This window comes from Aptenodytes patagonicus, chromosome 1 (genome assembly GCF_965638725.1).
Source record: "Aptenodytes patagonicus chromosome 1, bAptPat1.pri.cur, whole genome shotgun sequence".
NCBI classification, from domain to species: Eukaryota; Metazoa; Chordata; class Aves; order Sphenisciformes; family Spheniscidae; genus Aptenodytes; species Aptenodytes patagonicus.
Genome location: NC_134949.1, coordinates 223,613,440 through 223,635,083, shown reverse-complemented (window position 1 = coordinate 223,635,083; position 21,644 = coordinate 223,613,440). Strand labels below are relative to the sequence as shown.

Here is a 21,644-nt window from a genome sequence, read left to right as displayed (position 1 = left end):
CCTTTCTGCACAAGGTCAGTGTCACCCTCATGCTGAAGGAAAGGTGGCCAAACGTGCCAGAGGATGGAAAAATTAAAAATATCCAGCAGCTGGAAAGTAGACTTCGTGCCATGAGGGTGAAGGAGTTTATCCTGCTCAGAGTAGCAGAGGGACAGCAAAAAGGGGACTTGGTTGGTATCAGGGGGACATTTGCTTCGCGGGATGGCTGGAGAAGCTGCACCAGGTCTGGTGGCTGGAAGCTGAAGGTTGAGAAACTTGGCCCTGAAACAAAATACGTGTTGCTGGTGGAGAGGATAACATCCCACCAGGAATGGCCAAAAATGGGTAGAAACCTTAGGGGAACCTCATACACGCTAATCATAGAATCATAGAATCATAGAACCATTTAGGTTGGAAAAGACCTTTAAGATCATCGAGTCCAACCGTAATATCCACCAGCAGCTGGACTCCTCTCGCCTAACTTAAGGCACGCTTACAGAGAGGTGTGAACTGGTCCCTCTGGCTCCGTTTAGTGCCAAAGGAGAAAGAGAGGTGCCATTTATTTGCCCTATCACAGACATCTACCTTCAGAGGAGGGGAATTACACCCAGCAATGCTTGACTCTACTTTTTGTCCTAAAAGACACAATTTCACCTGGTTTTGGAGAGCAGAGCCATGCCCAGGAAGTAAATCTGGATGACCACGGAGGGACTCCCTGCTCCTCCTCCAGTGACTACCACCTGGTCCTAAGCTTCACCTTCCCATTAGCTTGTCCCCGAGGACCATGCAAGAATATTTTCCTCAATACACATCTAGCCACGTTTTCTGCAGCCATTCTCCATCTTCTCCTGAAGCGTCAGAACAAGCCACCAGCGGGGCTGGCCCTGGCGGTATCAAGGGCCACACGAGGGTTTCCCTGGGTCACTGTGGCGAGTGCTGCAGTGGCTCTTCTTCTCCCTCTGGATGAAGGAGGGTCAGATGCACACGTCTCCGCTGGACATATCACAAAACCTAATGATACCTTGATTTTTTTTTACTTTTTTTTTTGAGGGGGGTGATAACTCGATTTTTCTTGTGCACAATGTAGTTTCCCCAGTTTGCTTACCTTTCTGCTAGGGTGAGGGCTTCCCCAGTGCCTCAGGGATGCTCCGAATCCCCGGCATTACATCCCAGATCAGCAAAGCCCCGGAGGCACCTGCGATCCTGCGCCCCGTGTACAGCTGGGGGAGGCACCTGAAGATGCAAGTTTGAGTAGTGGGGGGACATTTTGGTCAACTCCTGCAGCAGGTCCATCTCCCATGTAAAGACCAAACAGCTGAGGTGAAGAAATGCAACATTTTCACAGAAAAAAAAAGCGCTATTTAAACACAAAATATTCTTTTATTTGTCACCGAAGGCTACACACCGTCACTTCTGTCTGTTCGCTTTTTTTCCTAGAAGGTATCTACATCTGCACTTATTTACAGCCTGGTTGTATTTACACAGTCAAGAATACCGTATTAGAAACACAAAGTGTCGAGAAAAAAAATTTCTCAAAAAATTAGTTCCAGACTTCAGGAAAATTATTACACAGGGTAATGACAAGAGTCTCCAGTGCTGGGCTTACAGATGCAGCTTTGATACAAAGTCCTCTTCTCGGCTGGAGCTGCATTAGAAGTCCTCACACAAAATAAACATTTTTTTTTAATAGAAAAGTGTGATTCTTTGATCGGTTATTTCAACAACATCCACAAACTGTCCAAAAGTTTTAATTTTCTTTTTGGAGAGTTCTATTGTTTGCCTGAACAGTTTCCAGCTCTGAGGAAAAAAAAAAAAAATTATATATATATATATGTGTATATATATTTTTAGTTTAGTTTCACTTGTGGTTTTCTACGCTCCCCTGCCCAGAAAGCACTGACCTCTGGGATGGGAGTTAACAGCTGAGCCATGTAATACTTTGTCAGGAACATGAAGTTTTATGGTAATTGAAGGAAAGCAGGCAAGAGACACAAAAGGCTTCCCTCGGGCGGGCCGGGTTGTTTTTGGTTCGGGTAGCAGAGGATGGAAAAGCGCTGTGGGGAACGGCCCCCCCGGCCATTGCCCGTCACCCAGGAGTGAGACGGGGGGTCCCGGACAGGGCGCTACACGTCCCTGCGGTGTCTGTTTAAAGTTTGCTCTACAGTCGCAAGTAATTTTATTTAAACATACCCTAGAGATGAAAAAAAAAACCCACAAAAAAGCTGTTTTCTTTTGGTTTGTTTTTACAAAACTCATGAAAATTCTTCAGCGTAATGGGGGGATTCAAATATCTGACTATTTAGTGATCATAATAAAAAGAGATGCTGAAAAACTTGCTGTCCTGTGGAGGACTGTAACAACTGGAGCAAAAATGCCCCAGGCCATGCTCGCTGTGGGATGGAGGATGCTGCCGGCCAAATGGGAGCCAGATTTTATCCCACCAAACCCCAGCCCCAGCACAGAGGCACGGCATCCATATTTCCCAGGTTCAGCAGTGCTGTCAGAGCGAGGAGATAAAGCAAATAAGATTTAACAGGCAAAGCAATCTTTTTAGCTCCATCATTAACGTGATAGGCGCTTATTTCTCCGCCCTGTTTAAAAAGAGACCGTATGACTAACCGAGATCCCTGCCCCTGGTTTCAATTACGCAGAGATTGAATCAAAACAGACTGCTGTGCCGTAAATACGCGGGGGGCCCTCTCTGTAAATCGTAAAATTGAATTCTAAAATTTCATGTTAAGAGCCTTGTCTTTGCATAATGGATTGCACTGCCATCTATCACGGTGACACTTACAAGTCACAGCTGAAAAAGTACTTTATTAGGGTTTTTTTTTTTAAACAATTTTGATTTATTCTGGTTATGCTGTCTGTATAATAGACCGAGCAGAATCTCATGCCGATCCTTACGCTCAATAAAGCATCTACAGATATATTACAGAAATCCCTCACTGTTTCTAAGTTACAGCCAAATGGTGTCTCAGGGACTGCTCCCAATCATCTGTGTCTTTTAAACCCGAATCAAGCATCAGGGCTCTTAACGACCTTTGTCTCATCGGCTCTCGCCTGGTGTTGTTTAGAGTTGTTGGGCCATTTTCATCGTGGCTCTGATCAATAGCTGTGATGACAAAGACATGATGAGCTGCGTGATTCCCTCCGGTCACCGCTGCTTAATGATTTTTCCAAGCTCCAATCTTCAGCTGAAAGGGGGAAAAAAAAATAAAGAGCTCGGAGGAAACAAACATTGTGGCATTTCTCGCGATACCAAATTAGTCTTGCTCCTCTTCGCTTGGACCGAGCACGCAGGATGTTTCTCAGCTGCAGAGCCCTCATGGCACTGGCTCATGTCTGGATGCCACAGCAAGTTGGTCCCGTCACTGTTGGTCCTTCAAATGGAGCATGTTTCGGTACCAGCACCAGCTAGTGAGGGCTTGAGCTGTTGATCCTTACCCACCGCTCGCACCGGGAGCTGCAGCCCCTGCTCCAGACTGCTGGACGTTCTCCTCCGAGCTGTGAGCCTTGGCCACCATCCTTCCCACCACCTTCGGACTAGAGACAAGCCCAGGAGTTCGAAGAAATTTAAGCTACACCTTTGCATTTTGAAGGGAAACTCCTTTTGGTGGAGGAGCGAGTCCTCTTTTTAGGAGTCAAGAAAATGGTGACTTCTCAAGGTTAAGCCATAAAAGCGCATGAGGCCACAGTGACATTTTCCCTCGGTGATGGTCTGGCATGCAACCGGCCTTTGAAAGAGCATCTAAAGCAATGGGATATGGGGGTTAGTGCCGTGGGATTTCCACCCAGCACCTCCCAGTGTTAGAGAAGCAAGGATCTGCTACCCTCCTGCCCACGAGCAAAGCAAGAAGGGTCGGGCAGCCACGGCATGGCCCCATGGGGAGGCAAATGGGGCAAGGCAAGGGCTGGGAAGGGGCTATGGGGCCGTGAGTCGTGTGGAAATGCTTGTGGATAGCGGAGTGCAGTCCCTCGAGGAGGGCACGGCTCAGCGCTCTTTGCCTTCACAGCCCATTCCTGCAACTTCCACAGGAACGCACTTGGGATCCTGTAGAAAAAGCAATTTTCACTAACAAAGGGTGAAATTTAGGGCTTTGGGACTGAAAATGTTTGTTTCTAGCTTTGCCATCTAGGTAAAGTGGAAAGGGCGAAGCTTTCACAGACGCAGAGGGTTCAGGAACGTAGTAGCTGTCTTTGGACAGGTTTGTCCCAACACTAGACAGCCATCCCTTTTAATTTTTTTGGTTAAAGGCTTTGATAAAGAGAAGAGCAACACATACATATATATACTTTTACATATTTTTTTTTTTTTCCCCCTTTTTTGACATAATGTCCGTAGTTCCCGCGCAGGGTGCGGGTCCAGGAGAAAAACCCCACGGACCCGGCGGGCAGCCGAGCACAGTTGCATCCTACTGCTGCTTGAGGATGCTGAGAAATGTCACCTGAGCCGCTTTCGCCATGGCGCAGAGCAGGATGGCTCCCAGGTCTAGGCATGCTGTACGCGTGCGGCGGGACCGTAAGACTCTTGAAAAACGGGTGAACTCCTCAAAGTCATTAGCTCGTGTAATAACCTGAAGAGTCTGTGTAAGGCTGTCGAGGTGCCATCTCAGGCTGGCAGGGCTCCAGTAGGAATATTTCACACTTGAATTCCTTTCCTCGGCTGCGTGGAAAGGTGGCCCGTTTACTCTTGCACTACTCCTCTTAGCATTGTAACACAGGGACGGGGATGGATATAGAAGCACCACTTCTCTTCGGAGCCACCTAGATGGGAGCAGTGTAAATGGGACGCACACTGAGCTCTCTCTGCACTGCAGGTCTTCAGCGGGGTTTATGCCTTTCGACCCAGCGTCCCAGAGCTCTTTCTTGCTCCGTGCATGCCATTTTAGACACCGAAAGCCATCACAAGCTTGAGGTCCTGGGAGGGATTTGCCCCCGGTGTGACTCAGGGCAGGGGAAGCAGGGAGCTGGGTAGCCCTGGGAAGAGGGTGCTGCCTCGTTTGAGTAGGTGGCAACTGCCGGTTTGGCTAACGCTGCCCCTAATGCCCACCAGTGCATCCTCAGGGCAACCGAGGCTTGCCAAGAGTTTGATACCAGCGACGCAGGCGGTAATGCCACGGCCTTTTAACCATCCCTGGCAGGCAGCTGCCCGAGGCAACTGCTCCCTTGCCAAAGCCTAGAGCTGGCCCGGCCAACGCACCTCCTCCCAGCTGGCTCTGCCGGAGCCGGATACCCTTTCTAGCCCAGCTGCCTGCGATTCACTCCTGCCAAAGTAATAAAGGTTGAGTGCTGCAAGGGACAGTTTGAAGTACAGCACTGGATTACAGCACCAGCATCGTCACCCTTGCTGCAAGCAGGAGGGACCACCAGAAGAAAATCAGGACCATACCGGTGGGTGGCCCCAACGTGGGTCAGCCCTGGGGCTCTGCAGCTGCCAAAACTCCGGCCACGCAGCCGAAGGTATTAGGGATTGGGAATTGGAGGAGGAACAGTCTGTTGGGGGAATTTCCATCCCATCACCTTCCTCCTGGCAAGCGCTCAGGAACAGACAGGCAAGGCAGACGGAGCTGGCAGCCGGCATCTATGGGGAAACCACGACAGCATTGGGGCTGCCAACGTTTCGCTGCTCGAGGAGTGCATGCCCAACAGCCTCCCCCCCACTTTATCTTGGGGGCTGGAGCCTGCAGAGAAGTATCAGGCTGTGTTGGAGGATGTCAGTGGTGGTGGCGTGAGTGCAGAAGAGCTGGCTCTGGGGACACGGGTGCGTTGTAGGGCTCCGAGTAAGGAAACAGCCTTGACATGGATTTGCACGTCTCGGGTTATCTCTCTGCAGAACCGGGAAGCAGTAACCAAAGTGGATGGAATAAAAAAAAAAAATCAGGACTGAGATGTTCTCAGAGAGACATGGTGAGAGCTCTTAGAGTCAGGATACGTGCAGGTGTCAGTGTGATAGAGACGGCTATTTGGGACCAGGGTTGGCCACCCCCAGCCCGAGCTCCAGCGAGAGGTGGGGTAACACCTCTGCCTGCAGGAACGGCCCTTGCTACCACAGGACTGTTTCAGGCAGGGAAGAGGATGCTAAGCTCATCTCCTTGTTCCCTTGAATTTCAAGGACTCTTGCAAATACCAGAGCACAGAGGTTATGTGAATACAAATTACATTAGCATGCCGAGTAACTTCGTCAGCAGCTTCTTATTAAAGCACTTGGTCCCCTCTGTAGTGGGCATTTCCATTCAACCTCCCCCTTCTTCACTGCTAACAGTCAACTGGGCTCTCCGTTTAATTCGAGCTCGTGTAAGAAACAGTGAGAGGGTTGATTCCAATATTCCCCTTCTTGTCCCACCACGCACAAGCTGTTGCTACTTATTAAACATTTTAAAATCCCTGCTGCCAAAGTCCCCGGGAGACATTTATCTGCCGTAGTCATAAACGACTTGCCAGCATGCTACTCAAAACTGCATTTCCCAGCCAATAAATACAAGCTCCAGAATCAGGAGAAGCAGGGTTTGGCTTGCTCTAATTTTCAGTGGTATGTCACTGGGATACTATAACTACTTTTAAATTCAAATCAGCTTCCTAAAAATTAACTGGTTTTATCAGATACAGCACAGTGGACTGTTAAACACGTAGCCTCGTGTACTGAAACACTATACATTTAATGAAGTTATGCCATTAGCAAATGTACAACATGGGTGCATTAAATCCACCTATAGAACAGCTCTACGTATGAGAGAGAGGATTTATTTTAGCTTTTCTCAATAGAGCAGGAGTCCCTTTCTTGGCTTTTGCTAGGTTTTTTTAACTAAAACCAGGATTTGCGCACACACAAAAAAACCCCAAAAGTATCTACTCTCATAATGAAAAAAGACTGAATTTTTTTCTTTTTTTATTCCAGTTCAGGAAGGAAGAGAATCATCTTGCAAGTTAATATAATCAGCTCCTTTGCCTCTATAATCTACTTCTGCTCAGCAGGAGCTCCCAAAAAACACTTTATGTCCCAAGTGAAACGTGAAAACTACTTGTAAGGTCTCTTCTGAGGCACATGATTTGGACGGTTGCTTTCGGAGTATCGGAATCAGCATCGTCTTCCATCTCCTTTCTTCTCGGGAAGAGCTCTCCAGCACGCCGCGGGCTCCCCATGTTTCGGGTGGAAGGCTATCTGTCCCTGCCCCAAATCAGAAAGGGTTAGGATGACACAAGTTAGCACAGACACCCATTTCGCACTTCACACTTAAGGACGTACGTTGACGACTCCCCACTTCAAATTCCTCACAAAGGGGGGGGCGGGGAAAAAAAAAAAGAGGACGAGAGACAGTAAATTTCACTGTGATCACACTACGGCAAAATATTCCTTCTGTTCATTGCAAAAAACGCGTGAAGGCCAAATTAAAGAGGAAAAAAAGAAGTATGTTGCATGAGTTACAGTGCAACCGTATTATTCCTTCTCTTTCTATTTTCCTCCCCCCCCCCTCCTTGTTCAGTTTAGAAAAAGGATTGAGTACAACACAGTCAGGTAAGTGGCCACAAAAGAGTAGCTGTCTTTGGCAAGAAGTCACCGCATCGACCCTCTCTGTCACCTTCTGCCCATTTCGCTCTGTCTCATGAAGTGGATGTTGTTGGCGCTGTCTGAGAGTTCGGGGTACTGCTCCACTGAGATCACAAAATAGCCGTCGTAGCCCTGTACCCGGCCCGTGTTTAGCACTTGTTGCTTCTCCCCTTCTGTCCACGAGCGAATACCCTCCTCCCCATCCCGCAGTCTTTGCTGTTCCCGGGACCAAGCTTGGGCGACAGCGCGCTGTCGGGCCAGCTCCAGGACACGGGCCTTCTCCTCGTCCAAGGTGGTCCCGTAGCGAGTGTTTAGACACAGCGCACCGTACTGGAGCTGGATGTCCGTGTAACGTCTAGTCCTTCCACTTAGCACTGTGTTGATCTGGGACACCGTCACGTTCACGCCATTCTCCAGGGTCCTCCGCCCGCCGCTGAGGCCCAAGATGGACAGGTCGCCCTCCGACGACCCTTGCTTAATGAAATAGTGCGTGTCCACCCCGTCAATGGTGAAGTGCAAGTTCTCCAGGTAATGGGCGTTGTTCAAGATGGCTGCGATCCTCCGCCCATCCTCGTTGGCCACACTGATAATGTCGGTGGCCACACGCCCGTCCTTCATGGCGAACTTGACGCCTTTGCCGAAGATAGAGCCTCCGGAGGCAAAGTTCTTGTTCTTCTTGACCTGCCGGCACCCGGCGATGCTGGAGCTGTAGATCCGTTCAAAGCGCTCAAGAGTGACAAAGGCCTTCAGCTGCTTCTGCACTTCACACTGGACCCCCAAAATCGACTGAGCAGGGAAAGAAAGAAGAGAAAGATGTGTTAGAAGGAGAAGCCTGATGACCCAAAGGCATTATTAGCATGCTGGAAACCAGCAGAACATCCTGGAAACATCTAATGAGGAGCTCCATGGGTTTTTTTCCTTCCTATCACCTTTTTTCAGATTTTTAATTCTTTTTAATGAAAGAGATGTGCTGGCAGGTTGTTCGCCCTGATACTCATTGTTTCAATAAACTGAACCGTATTTAATCTCACAGACTGAAGGATGTAGAGGTAGAAAAGGATTTTTTGCCTCAGTGGTGTGAGGGTCTAGTTTGGACATGCAATTATTTTGCGCTTCAGTGTTCTTCATCTGCACATAAGAAATCATTCATCTTGTGGCCACGATGCTTTATAAAATGCTTTCAGATTTTCTGTGAAAGAGTGTGGAAGTATTTGTAAAAGTTCCCTCTAATTTAACTTCACTTTGTAACTCCTTGTGCTACCTTCAAAAGCCCTGCATCACAGGTATGACCCTCAAAGTGGCCATAACCTCTCTATACCCCATTTCAACCTGGCCAAAGCAGGTTGTTCAAAACTCAAGGAAGGCCCTAAATCCAACTCCTATTTCCTGCAAACCCTCTACAATGCGCCAGGCTCCCTGAGCTAAGGCCAGCCACACCTGATGCTCGAGTTTTGGCTTATACTGAAGCAAAACTGCTGAGAGACAACAGCCTGGATCATTTGCAGTCAGGTACAATACAAAGTCACTTTTGCTGTTAGCATATAATGGAGCAAGCACACAGCGAGTCAGCAGCTCATTATTACTGCAAAATGTCTTTGGAAATCCTCTCATCAATTCACGGCAGCGCAGGCTTCTTACAGACCCCTGTTCACGAACAATTATTTGCTCAAATTTCACAAAAGCAAGACGATGCTACAACAAAACTCTCCTGGCACTGCCGACGGCTCAGTTCAGTAATGTAGTGACATCCAGGATTAAAAATAGGCTACAAAGAAAAGTTTGCTATACTCCAATTATTTTGAGAAAATTTAACATCCATGAAGGATATTGCCTTAAACCGTCCACAAGCTAAAGGCTCATATCCTTTCCTGGGTGCAAGAAGACAATTCAGACGATGCAGGCATTTCAGCGTGGACCTCTCAACTAAGACTTGTAACATGGCAAGGGAAGGGAAATAAACCCTCATTTCCACGGTGGCCATTTCCAGGGAAGGGTCTCAAGGCATCAAAGAAATAAAATAAAGGATTTAGCATGGCAACTCACTCAGAGGTTATGAGCAGTTTTGATCTATAAAGGAGAAAACTATAAGGGAACAGAGCACGTTTTGCGTTGTGAAGGCCTGAAATACCTAAGACCCAGGACTGGCTTTTATTCAAAGTGCCAAGCAGGCTGCAGTAGCTCCTCCTTTTCCCCTTTTGATTAACAGCATAGTAGTTGGAGCAGGAACCAGCCACCTATGAAAGAGGAGCTCTTTCTGGTTCTCCCCATACTGCCCTGTGGGGGATCTCGCAGACATCCTAGAGAGCGATATAATTAACAGATTGATAGGGAGCCGAGCTCAGCTCCCCTGCCAACTGCACAAGTGCTCTAATTATGGAAAAAATGGACGTAATTAATGTAGATGTCACTGATGATGGACATGAAGCAATTAGGTTTCTAGGCTCCATGGCACACTGTTCTAAATAAGGGTATACTGCACAGCCTTGGTTAGCTATTTCCTCTTCAGAGAGACTTAAATGGGGAGGTATTCTTCTCAGGTGCATCTCATATGGATTGACTCTAGGTGGTCCTTCCCCACTACTCAAGCACTCCGCTTTGCTCTTCCAACTCGCCTCAGTAACTTTTACAAGTGATAGGAAAAGGCATTTCTCATTACTCATGTTGAATCACCTTTGGTGCGAGCTCCTTCACTCAAGGATGTAAATCAGGTCTTCTGTGCTACATTGCTATGTCCTGTGGTCATTTATGTATCACCATCTATATATACATCACCATGTTTACCAGCAGTTGAGTGAGAAGGGGTCCCTGGAATTAATTGCACCATCTACTGATTATCACCTTGGCGAAGGGAGCTCTGGGAGGTCAGACAGCACTGGGCATGGGAGAATTATTCCTATCAGAAATCTCCCCCATTCCCCTTCTATTGTGTCTTCATCACCTTATTCTGGATGAGCTGCAGGAACTCTAGCCCCTTTTCAATTCTGAGCAAATTATTAGGTATAGATCCCCTGTGAGTGCCTCCAAATTATGTTGCCCCAACAAACCAGTGGGTCTGGACACCACTCCCTTGTCTTTCCTTCCGATCCCAAATGAAAAGTGAGTTTGCAACAAGCTCTGAAAACCTGCTGACGCTGAAAGGTAGACACTGTGATATGACAATCATCTAATGTGCTTTAGACAAGCGGGACATACGGTTCATAACCATATGTTTATAGTGCTAAATATAAAATAAATATTTTATAAATAATATAATTTAATAAAATTTTAAAAGTAAATACAGCTAAAGAGAGTGAGATGTTGTATTGCACCTCTTATCATTCACACTGGGTAATTTTTATTTTAACTCCTGGTTTGGTTTTGGACTCCTCCAACTGCTTTCTCCAAGACATGTTTCCTAACTCTCCAGGTCATTTCTACCTAGCCTCAGGGCCAGGGATTGGTCTTGGATTTCTTTTACTTAACTGTAGAGACATGCTCTAAAATGGGGTTAGGGAGCCTTGTGAGGACAACAGCTGTACAACAAAGTTTCAGGGTGGATGGTGTCCTTGGGTTTGCCATTAATTCAGGAAGGATCGTAGCCTGGTTGGCACATGCTGTGATACAACAGGTATCACAGTCAACAGCTGGGCCATGATCTACCTTCCTCAAGCTCCATAGCCTGAGACCTTCTGGGCTGAGGTAATTTTCAATTTTCCATTTTATGGCCAAAGTCTCCATAGCTTTGAATTTCAGATCAGTAATTGCCCATTATAAAAGGAAACCCCGATTTTTAAAGTCTTTTTTTTACAATTTATGACCCAATAATAGAATGCTGGAGCTTTCCTTGCTCTAGTTACATACTGCCATCATGATATTATATGAAGTCATACAATTTCCACAGCTCCACTATTCACCTGGATGCCATTTAGAAAGAAAATAAGCAGCAGTCACCCCGCTACTGGCAGGACTTGGAGGTTTAAGGGATTACACATGATCTAACAGCAATGGCACTGACACTTCCTGCCTAAAGACACCCACATAGGATACCAGGCCAACTGGCTTGTTGGTGTCCTCTTGGTCTCCATCCAGGACATCTCCTCCTCTATACTCGGAAAGCATTTTTTCATGTTGCATGTGCAACTGTAGGACTGTTACTGGCACTATTCCTGGTGGCTAAACCAGAGATTCAATGACTGACCAAAGACACATGACTGGGAGTCTCTTGACGTCCAGTCATGTGCCCACTTAGAGAGACTGTAGGTGGGAAGTTTGTGAAGTTGGGGGCTGGAACCGCCTTCGTTGACAAAGAAACCTGTCAATCTGTGGCTGCCCCAGCCTTCTATGCCCCCACTTCTCATGCATACTGTAGTCAGTGTTGACTTGAAGACTGTTTCAGTTGCCCATACACCATTACATGGATGTCTAGTGTGATCTGAGATTCCCAAGGGTGCCTGCAGCATCCACACAGGGCTGCGAGAAACAGAAGCAGCTCTGGGAGGTCTTTGCCCTTCTGGAGTAGCACCTGGAGGCCACTTTGCAATAGAGCTCCCTCTACTGGCAAATGAATTGAGCCCCTGCTTTGCACAGTCAATGGAGCCTAGAGTGTGAGTCAGCTTGGTCTAAAGTTAATGCGTAGCACATGGTCAGCTCTTTAAGTGAGCTCCACTGCCTGTACGGACCAGATGTTGACAGACTACAGTGGGTGCACACATCTAGCACACATGGAGACACCTACATCTACATGTCTTAGTCTTGAATTCAATCCTAGCCCCTAGCAGCTGGTTATCTGAACTGTCCTTTGGGCTCCACTGCTGAGTCACCCAAATGGGTGATGTCGAACATAGTTTTTAGCACTACAGGGAGCCATGCTGGGCCACCAGTTGTTGCTCCAGAAGGGTGCAGGTAATCATGCTGTAGACATGAAGAAGTCCAGGAAACTCTAGGGTATCTCAAAAGGCACCAGCAACTGAGTTCATTATAGATCTCTGCTGGCTATAATGGAAGCTTGGATACCAAGTTCACAGGCAGGGACCTAAATTTAGGTGTCTTAATCAAGAACAAAAATCACATCTAAAGGGTTTTCCACTGGGGACTGGTTACAGGCCTCCTGGGCTCTCCCCATTTTTGTCACGTAGGGAAGTAGGAGATCAGACACGTGCAACTGTAATGCTGAACATTATCATCACTTAACTATTATAATAACTAAACACATCTCTGTTATCTTGAAAATGAGCCCAGGATGACTTTGAAATGACTTTTTGAGTGCCTTTCTTTTATCAAAGAGTATATTTGGGAACAGCACTTCTTTAAAAGAAAAGCAAACACATCCAACAGAAGAAAAAACTCCAACAAATTCAGGCAAACCAGAGTACACTAGCTTGTATGCTCTGCTCTGAATATAAAGGGGGTGGAGGCAAGGAGATTATATGTAGTTCAAAGAGGCAGTGTATCCCTGACTTTGAAATTACCATTTCTGTTTCATCTTAGAACTCATTTTAATGAACTGGCAAGGAAGAGAAACCGAAAATTTCCATCCAAGGCTGCAGTGGCATGTGGTATTCTCTAAAAAATGCTGCTGCTTTTAGCAACTGTAAACCAAGGTATCTATAAAACCAGTTTTAAGGCAGAAAGAAGGGAATTCATAGTTATTTTATTTCAATATTTGTTGCTAGATGTGAGTGACAAATATGCTGGCTTTGTTTTTCCTCACAGTCTTTTTTAATCAGATGTCCTTAGGTGACATTTCATTTTATCTAGTAACAGCCCTTTGGAGAGAAGAGAACGACCTTCATCATTTGTTTGCTGCTGCACAGAGCTCAAGAGAATGGCACATTACAGAGATCTCCGAATAGCCTCTTGCATTTTGCAGGCACCTCTTGAGGATTTGAAATACCATAGCCAGATACTATCATCTGTTGTTTTTAAATATTGCCTTCCAGTGTGAGACTGAAAGCTTTAATTTCCCATCAAGGATCCAAGATGTGAAATACGTGAACATGTTTCCAAGCTTCTCTATATCCTTGTGCCATTATACACAGATAGGTGTTTCTTTTACCATCATATGGCTTACAATCCAGAAAGCCACTTCTTCCAAAAGGCTTGGAAGTTATGACTTCTCTGAGATAGTTTTCATCGTTAACTCCTTCCTATTTACCCCCTAGCTGTCTGTTAACAATCCATTCTTCAGAAACCAGCCTCTTCCCCCGACTCCACCTGGCCATCACCTGAAGATGAGTCCCCATTTGGGTGTCCCCCACCAACTCCCAGCTGGCGAAGGTGCAGGAGGAGCCCATCAACCACAACAGCCTATCAAGCCCCTACCCATCAGCACGGCTGCATTGCGTGCTGGTTGGTGGAGAGGCAATGTGCTGCTTAACAACCTGTCAACCATGAATGCAAATGGGACAATGGAGGTGAGCGACTGGTCAGCAAAGACCAGTGCTGTAGATGCTGATTGGTTAGCAATGAGCAAAACACAAGTGCTAATTCTTGGGATTAGAGGACAGGTCTCTCCTCCACCCCACCACTGTACACAGCTGCAGGGGGATAATGAGGTTGAGCTCATCAAGCAGATTTCCATCTGTTGGGAAATAAGAGGATTTGCCTCCTTCTCTTGCTCATCTATTTTCATAAAATTCAAGAGCTTAATGTCTTTGAGACTTCAACTCCCTTCCCCGCATCAAATCTAGTGAAAACTGGCCATGACTTTTGCAAAACATAACTAGGGGCTGATGGACAGACGTGCAGACAGCATGATGGCCCAAGCCCAGGACAAAGCACCCGCAATGTGAGGATGCCCTCCCTGAGGATGCCCTCCCTGAATGATGAACACTGGCAGAGCCAGTCCCTCAAACTGATTGACCTTGGGAGAAGCTCTGCCAGAAAACACAGCCCTACAGCTCACTCCCTGGCTGAGCATCCCTTGCCTCCAAAAAGCTGCGCATTGAGGGACGCAAAAAGCTGCTCCTCCAGCACAGCCTGTAATGGGCACTGCAGAAAACAGGACCCTTCCTGGAGGCATGGTGATCAGGGGATGGAGAGAAGGGTAGTTAATAATATGGTGTAATCAATGATACAAGCGCTGACTCCAAAATACCCTTCCCCGCAAATAGAGTTGTTCTGGCTCCAGCAATTACCTGACAGTTCAACAAGACAAAAGGGAAGGGGAAAAAAAAAAAAAAAAAAGAAGAGAAATTGGATTCAGGTGCAGCAGCTCCACAATATGCCAGAGGTCACCCACGGTCCCCTGGTGGCCAATAACACTGAACTTGTTCAACAAACAATTTAGTGACAGCGTCACGGCCGCAGGGAGGAGGGGGGGAAAGTGCTGCACAACAGGGTATTGGATTTTAAATGTCACTCCAGAGCTGCAGGGGGTTAGTGCAAGGTTTATGACATGCTGGCTGTTTCTGAGCTGGTGGGTGCTCAAAGTCAGAATTCTCTCTCCCATCTTCCAGCCCTGCAAGGCAAGTACCAACAATGTTTTGGAAGGCGGTGCTAAGGCCCTTTGGTTATGCACTCTGAAGAGATACGAAGCAGCCATTTATGTGGAGTTAGTTGCTTTGCTGTTGTGCTCCTGTTATTCATTCCTCTCTGATAAAATAACTGACTCAACCTGCTGGGCCACAGCTTTGATCAGCAAAGCCAGTGGAGTAACTCAAATTTACTTTGGTCTATCACAAGGAGGTATGTGACCCAGAGAAACCAGGGACTGGAAGACGCGGAGATGAGAAAGCTGTGGTACGTCATTCAGGGAATATCCCTGGATTTCAAGCAGCATGGACATTGTCCAGTGCCTTGTCCAGGTTACTTTGAAATGACAAAAGATCTGGAGCTTCCTCCATATGCTCTGGAAGACCATTTCACGGTTTGACCAGTCTTATTATCTGAAAATATTTCCTGTGCTTCCATTTAACTTTATTTCTGTCATTTGCTATGTGAAATTTTCAAAAGTTTATATTTTCTTCCACATGCGTCATCAATAAATACAGAGACAACCAGTAGGAAGGAGGGCTGGATTGTGTCTGGGAGCGTGTATGTGTGGCTGGAAGGGTTGGGAGCGAACAGAACTACATGTGAAACATCAGTGTGGAATGCACGGATAGGCTTAAGAGAAAATGTTCAGGTATCATATGTGAATGAATTTATTTTATGCAAATATATGCCTACAATATGCTGGATGTGACAGAAAGGAAGGGAATCCTGCTCTATAGCATTTGAGAGCCACTCGCTATCACAGCATGATCTTGCAACTGTAGACTAAAATAAAAATGCTCATGTTTTGTTGCTGTCATAACACAGGGGAAGAATGTGAAACAACCTGCAATGGTTAAATTCCACTTTCAACACTTGACTGTAAAGTGACTCATCTGGAAGCATGGTGGCTGCATAAACCCCTCTTTTAACAAGCAGGTCCCTGCACAGTCCCCACTGCAGTTTCTTGCTTTAAAAACCTGAAGGGGACATGGAGATTTTATTTCTTCTTATCGCTCATTCAGGCAGATTCACCTAAAATGGGTGGATGGAAGGGAGGGCTCCCTGGTTTTATTTCCAGCTCAGCTGCCTGTATGAGCGAGTGTCAGTCTTCATCTCAAGCTGTCACTCAAGTTACTTGGCTATTCAATAACCCTAATAATAATAATGAACGAATGATAAAATAATTATGTAATAATAACAACAACAACAACAATAATAATTTCTGTTGTGGTTCTGTGAGAGTTATTATCTACTGCACATAACAATTTAGAGAGAATCTTCTGTGCAGTCTCTGAATGAGCCTTCCCTGTTTGCCTTCTCCTGTACAGCTTTGCCTGGGGAGACTGTGTCACATCAGAGAGGAGGAAAAATCCTGAGGCTATTTCTCATTACAGGAATCATCTCTATTAGCATCTTATTGTTTAATCCAAGGAAGAGAGACACAAAAAAAGGAGTCTTTGAGCTCTAAAACACAACTGAGTGACTGTGGCGTAATGGTTTTCAAGCGTCGACTCAGCCATGGTAGCAAAAGGCATAGTTCTTTTGGTCCCCCTCTATTATAAAGTGATAGTCTTAATAGAAATCTCTCGCTGAAGTTGAAGCTGCTACATTTTAGCTTGTATTCACCATAGCTATGAGGCTGAGTACCAAGGATGGGCTGGCACATGAATATTTTATTAATCCACAGTATCTTGTTCATACCTTTGATACCTTTTGTGGCTGGGGAAATGTGACACTGTATTTTACCTCCTCGTTTTATATGTGTACAGGACCTCAAGAATCTGCTGCAGGACAGTGAGATTTCAGTGAACTCATAGATAAAGAAGCTAGGAGGGCAGCTGGGATCAATTCCACTTCCTACTGTTATCATTTTGTTAGCAGAAATGTTAAAAGCATATCCTGATCTTCCCAAACACATTGGTGCCTCACTGCTCTCACGGTGTTCGAATACACAGCAATAGCAAGCAGGAATTCAGACTAAAGAGGATTCGGACTAAACAGATGAAAGCAACCCCAGAATAAAATCAGGCTAGGAGATGAAAGAGCATCCTGAGAGGTAAATGACTTTTTCAAGGTCATACAACCAATAAGCAGTAGGGCTGGGAGTAACCCAGGGCTCTCAGATCCGGACCCAGTGTGCTAACCTTTAACAGCGCTGCTTCCAACTTTCAGCTGAATAATTCCCAATGGGAAGAGAGGGGGAAACAATTTGGCTGTAAAAGCTTTTTTCTTGCCAATTTCATCATTGAATTTTGTGCCAGCATCTACCAAAATGGTTTGTGATGCAGGCCTGTTTTTAAAAGCAGGACACGGTGACTTGGGATTAAACCCACTCAGATAAAATGAAAGCTATCAGCTAAAACTTCTTTCTGGTGAGACCCACTGCAATGCAGAACAGTTTCCTAGGGAAGTACTAGGACTTGTTGTTTAAGACATTTTAAACCAGACTGAGTAAGTTTCTAGGAAAAAAAAAAAAGTAGAAAATTATTCTGTATCACGATTTGCTTTTTTTCACTTCCAAGAATCCTTGGTGCAAAGGCCTTGAACTTAGCCTGCAATACGTTGTAACGTGGCCTCTTGCAGGAGAAAGAAACAGTAGCATATCATTTCATTGAGCAACCACCAGAAAACATCACAGGAAAAAGCACCATGGAAGTAAGGAACTTAAGATGTGATTATTCAGTCAGATTTCATCACTGTAATGGGGACCGACTCACTCTTAATCTCCCAGCGTATCTGGGAGAACAGGCTGATAAGGGGTTTTTAATAAAGATTGCAACGGGATAGTATGCTGATAAGGGTGTGAGATACAGTATGGAGTTGCATGGATCACCTTGCTGTTGTCCCATTCTTGGGTTTTCATCTGTGTGTGGATTAGCTCATAGGACGGCTCCATTGCATCCATGTCTGGCTTGGGGTAGCCGGGGATGACGTTGTGTAGCTGGAACCCAAAAGTGAGCAGCCAACTGTTGACATCTGGAATGGAAGAGAAGCATAAATCAGATTATTTCATCTCTCAAGCAGGGTCGCTCAGGAGAATGGCACAGAGGAGGACCCCATGGTGCCTGGCACTGTAGCAGTCTGGCCAAAATGATGAGCGTCTACTTCATGTGAAGAGCACAAATCTTAATGGTCCTTGAAAGAACCGTATGCCAAAGCTGGGCTTTCCACCTCCAACCGCAGTCCAATTCTGCACTTTCCCAGCTCTGAAACAGAAGCTTTGGCAGTGACCAAATGGCTCACATCAAAGCCAGCTCAATGCCTGTCCTTTGTCAGCATGCACCAGGTACTGCTCTAAGGTGACGCAGGAGAAGCACAGGAACAACAATACACTAATGGAGGCTGAGATGCTCCAGCCGAATAGGAGGTGTTGTCCAGTCCTACAGTCAGCTCTGAATATCTCAGCCACAGTACCTCTCTTCCTGAGGACTCTCCAAGGGCCTGCAGGCTGAAGACTAAATTTAGAGCTATATGAGCCAGAATACCAGGATATCCAGGACGAACAGCACGGTCATTGGGCAGGTGCTCATGGTGGAGGCTCTGGACATATCCTCTGTTTGTTCCATGGCATTTCCGCCTCAGTCCTGAGTTTCTTGTCATTTTTCATAAGCAGGTATAGTTTGAGTACTAAACCAGTGTAAAGTCACATGTCATCTTTTATAGTGACATTTAAAATCAGCCTCCACACCACCTGCAGGGTACATTATAGTGCAAATAAGTGTACAGATACAAGACTACTTTGCTTGGGTACCTTTCACAAACCCCTTAGAAGTCCATTGATGGTGAGAAAACTGCTGGCTGCAAGCAATGAACTATTGTCCTATGCAAAAGGGGGACCACTGGCACTAAAGGGGACACGATGGAAAACCCAGCCATTTGGGACATCATTCCTGCATTCACTTGACAGTACAGACTGCAAAGTCTTCCCTGATTTTGATCACACAGCTATTAGGAATAGCAGCTGAATGTTAATCTGCTGGAGGAAATAATGATGAGGCTGGCTGGCTCCTAGATCTGCTTGGGATCAGCATCGCTTCCCCCCTTAACTTCAGAGCGTTTGATGATCTCACCTTGTTTGCCTTCACTGAACTCTAGAGAAGGACACACCTGCTACAGTCCTCCAGCAGTACGGTGTGCATTTGGCACACAAATAGCAATTGCAAGAAAAAGAAAGGTATGAGGGTAAAGTTTAACTAATATCAGCTCCCAGGGGTCTTAAGCGTTTTGCATGTAACCGGGGTTGTGTTGGTGATTGCTCTGCTTCAAGCTGGACGTGCAAGAGGCTTGATTTTCATTGTGCTAAACTTAATAAACGTTGTTGAAACAATCTGAAAAAGGGATCAATTTAAATAGTCAAATATGCATCTTTGAATTTTTTTTCTCTATTCCCCATGAGCCTAAATGAGTGTTTTGAAGAGCTGGTTGGAAAAGAAATTATGGATGCAAGTGACAAATAAGGCACTTCCAGATGACTGGAGAACCAGGAGCCAAACAAACACACTATCTGTTGCTTGTTTTCTTACAGGCCAAAATGTTGAGATCGGGCAGATGTCCAAAAAGCTCTTGCGACAATCCATGTGGAAGGGGGAGGATTTCTGTAATAAAAACACTTCTGTTCACTCAATGTACAGATTGTTTCTGGAGTGTCTTTGAAACAGAGAGTTCGGGGGGAGGGAAGGAAATTAAAAGGCTCATTTGATTATTTTTCTGCTTAGCGCTAAACCAGCCTGCTTCCAAATCTTTCTCATGTGAAATGAAGACCTTTGATGTACATATTGTGTACCAGGTGGTCAGGGGAACAAAGCAAAACAGTGAAGGTCGGCATTGGTGCAGGAACCATTTTCCAAGCACTTCACAAACGTTAAAAAGGATACAGAGCAGGGATGCTGAACAGCCGAAAAATATGTAACATGTCTGGAAAGATTCAAGACAGGCTTTTTTTGCTACTTCTCAGAAAACTGACTTTCAAAACATTTGCAAACAGGAGCTTGTTCTTTTTGGGAAGAGGTGTTGGAATACCCAGAACAAAAAAAAAAAACAACCCAAAAACATGGGAGAAAGGTGTGGAGCTGAGAAAACAGAGGGGAAAATATTAATTTGCCAAGAGGCAGTGACAACTTTTTTGACAGAAAAGCACATTTCACATCACAGAGTTTTTTTTCAGCTACAGTAACCCTGCCAACACATTTCACAGTAAATTCATTTGAGGGCAAAGAAAAAGAGTGCTTAATGCAGACACATGTAATGGAAATGTCAGTTCAATCCATCAGGATTGCTGAAGCTGGCAGCAAAGCTCTGTGCCATGAAGTGTACAATCGCTAAAATATTCATGTTTAACAATGGGCCTCTCAAAACGTAAATACCTGCTTCTCCTGCTCCCCCCTCTGCATGCCTCCAATTTGTACCCACAAGCTCAGAAACCTCGTCGTTGGAGACCAAAGCATGTGTCGTTCGCCTGTGTCCTGTGTGCTGAGCTCCCCTAAGGACAGCGGGCCCCAGGGTGGGGATGGAGGGACAGAGAGCGGTTCGCTGTGCCCAAATCTGGGCAGTTTTGGTTGTGATGACAAGGACAGTCTCATCGCAGGTCCTGCCCACGAGGTGCCGGAAAGCTTCAGCAGAAAGAAATGCCAGAGCCGCAGCCTAGCATCACGGCACGCATCCCATTCCATGACCTGTTTCTTCCATGCACTGGGAGAGGAGAAACTTAAAAAATGTATTTGGGCTCTGTATTCTTGGAAGACTAAAACCAGAACTTTTAAGACCATGGAAAAAGTTATTTGGTGCATATAAAATATTAAAGTATCAGATTTGGACATCTTGATGTTATCATCAGAGCTGGGTGGGAAGCTGTTCGCCTGTTCCAAGATAGGACTGGAAATTTTGTCCTGCCTTAACTTGAGCAGGAAAATAAAAATCCGTTAATATGTCACGAAGCAACTGTTCAAAAACTAGATCAGCTCAAGAAAACAATTTCAAATTAAGATCTTTCATTTTGGTTTTGACCTCTTAATTTTTCTTTTCCAGTTTTCAATCATTAGTTTACACTTAACTTGAAAAGGTTGTAAACCAAAAAGGAATTTTTCTTTTAGGCTATTTTGGAATTTGTCATTTAGACAATTTTGAGAGCTGTTTACAACATTTCTGCTGAGAAATCTCTCAAGCTCAACCCTCTCCCACAAACAAATTCAGTTTTGACAAATGAGCATTTTCTGATAGGAAAAGTTATCTCAAAGTATTCCCTGCCAGCCTTAATTATCAGAGTGAGGCCAACATACAGGATCTTAGTCTGCATCTTTTGGCATATTTTACTTCCCTCATGGCATCATCTTCTCAGCTCTGGAGAAAACAGCTTTTCATTAAAAAAAAATACAATCTAATCCTTATGATGATTGCAGAAGAACCTGAAAGCACGAATCCTAATGGCCAGAAAAACAAGTGGAACAGAACAACCCAGGATTTTTATTTTGTGACATTTTTTGCTATTAAACCAATCTTGTCACTTTAGGGGAATGCAAATATTGTTGCATATGGGAAAGTTGTGATAGACGCAGCAGGAGCATTTAAAAATTACTTGTATCTCCTTAAGAAGTTTGTACATTTGATTTGTGATTGTGTCACCTGGTTTTCCGATGGGAAGTATATAGAAAAGAGTCCCACCAAA

General features: G+C 45.5%; 1 protein-coding gene across 7 annotated transcripts in view; it reads right to left on the bottom strand.

Annotated features, from left to right (window-relative positions):
• Window positions 1-1,339: 1,339 nt before the first annotated feature.
• Window positions 1,340-21,644, bottom strand: part of TENM4 (teneurin transmembrane protein 4) — a 624,775-nt gene continuing 604,470 nt past the window's right edge. For all 7 annotated transcript variants that reach the window (XM_076328426.1, XM_076328432.1, XM_076328425.1 and 4 more), the window contains 2 exons: window positions 17,817-17,959; window positions 1,340-8,314 (listed from right to left, as the gene is read on the bottom strand). In XM_076328426.1, coding sequence (XP_076184541.1) covers window positions 7,556-8,314; window positions 17,817-17,959 — 902 coding nt within the window. In that variant the 3' untranslated portion in view covers window positions 1,340-7,555. The remainder of the gene's footprint in view (window positions 8,315-17,816; window positions 17,960-21,644) is intronic.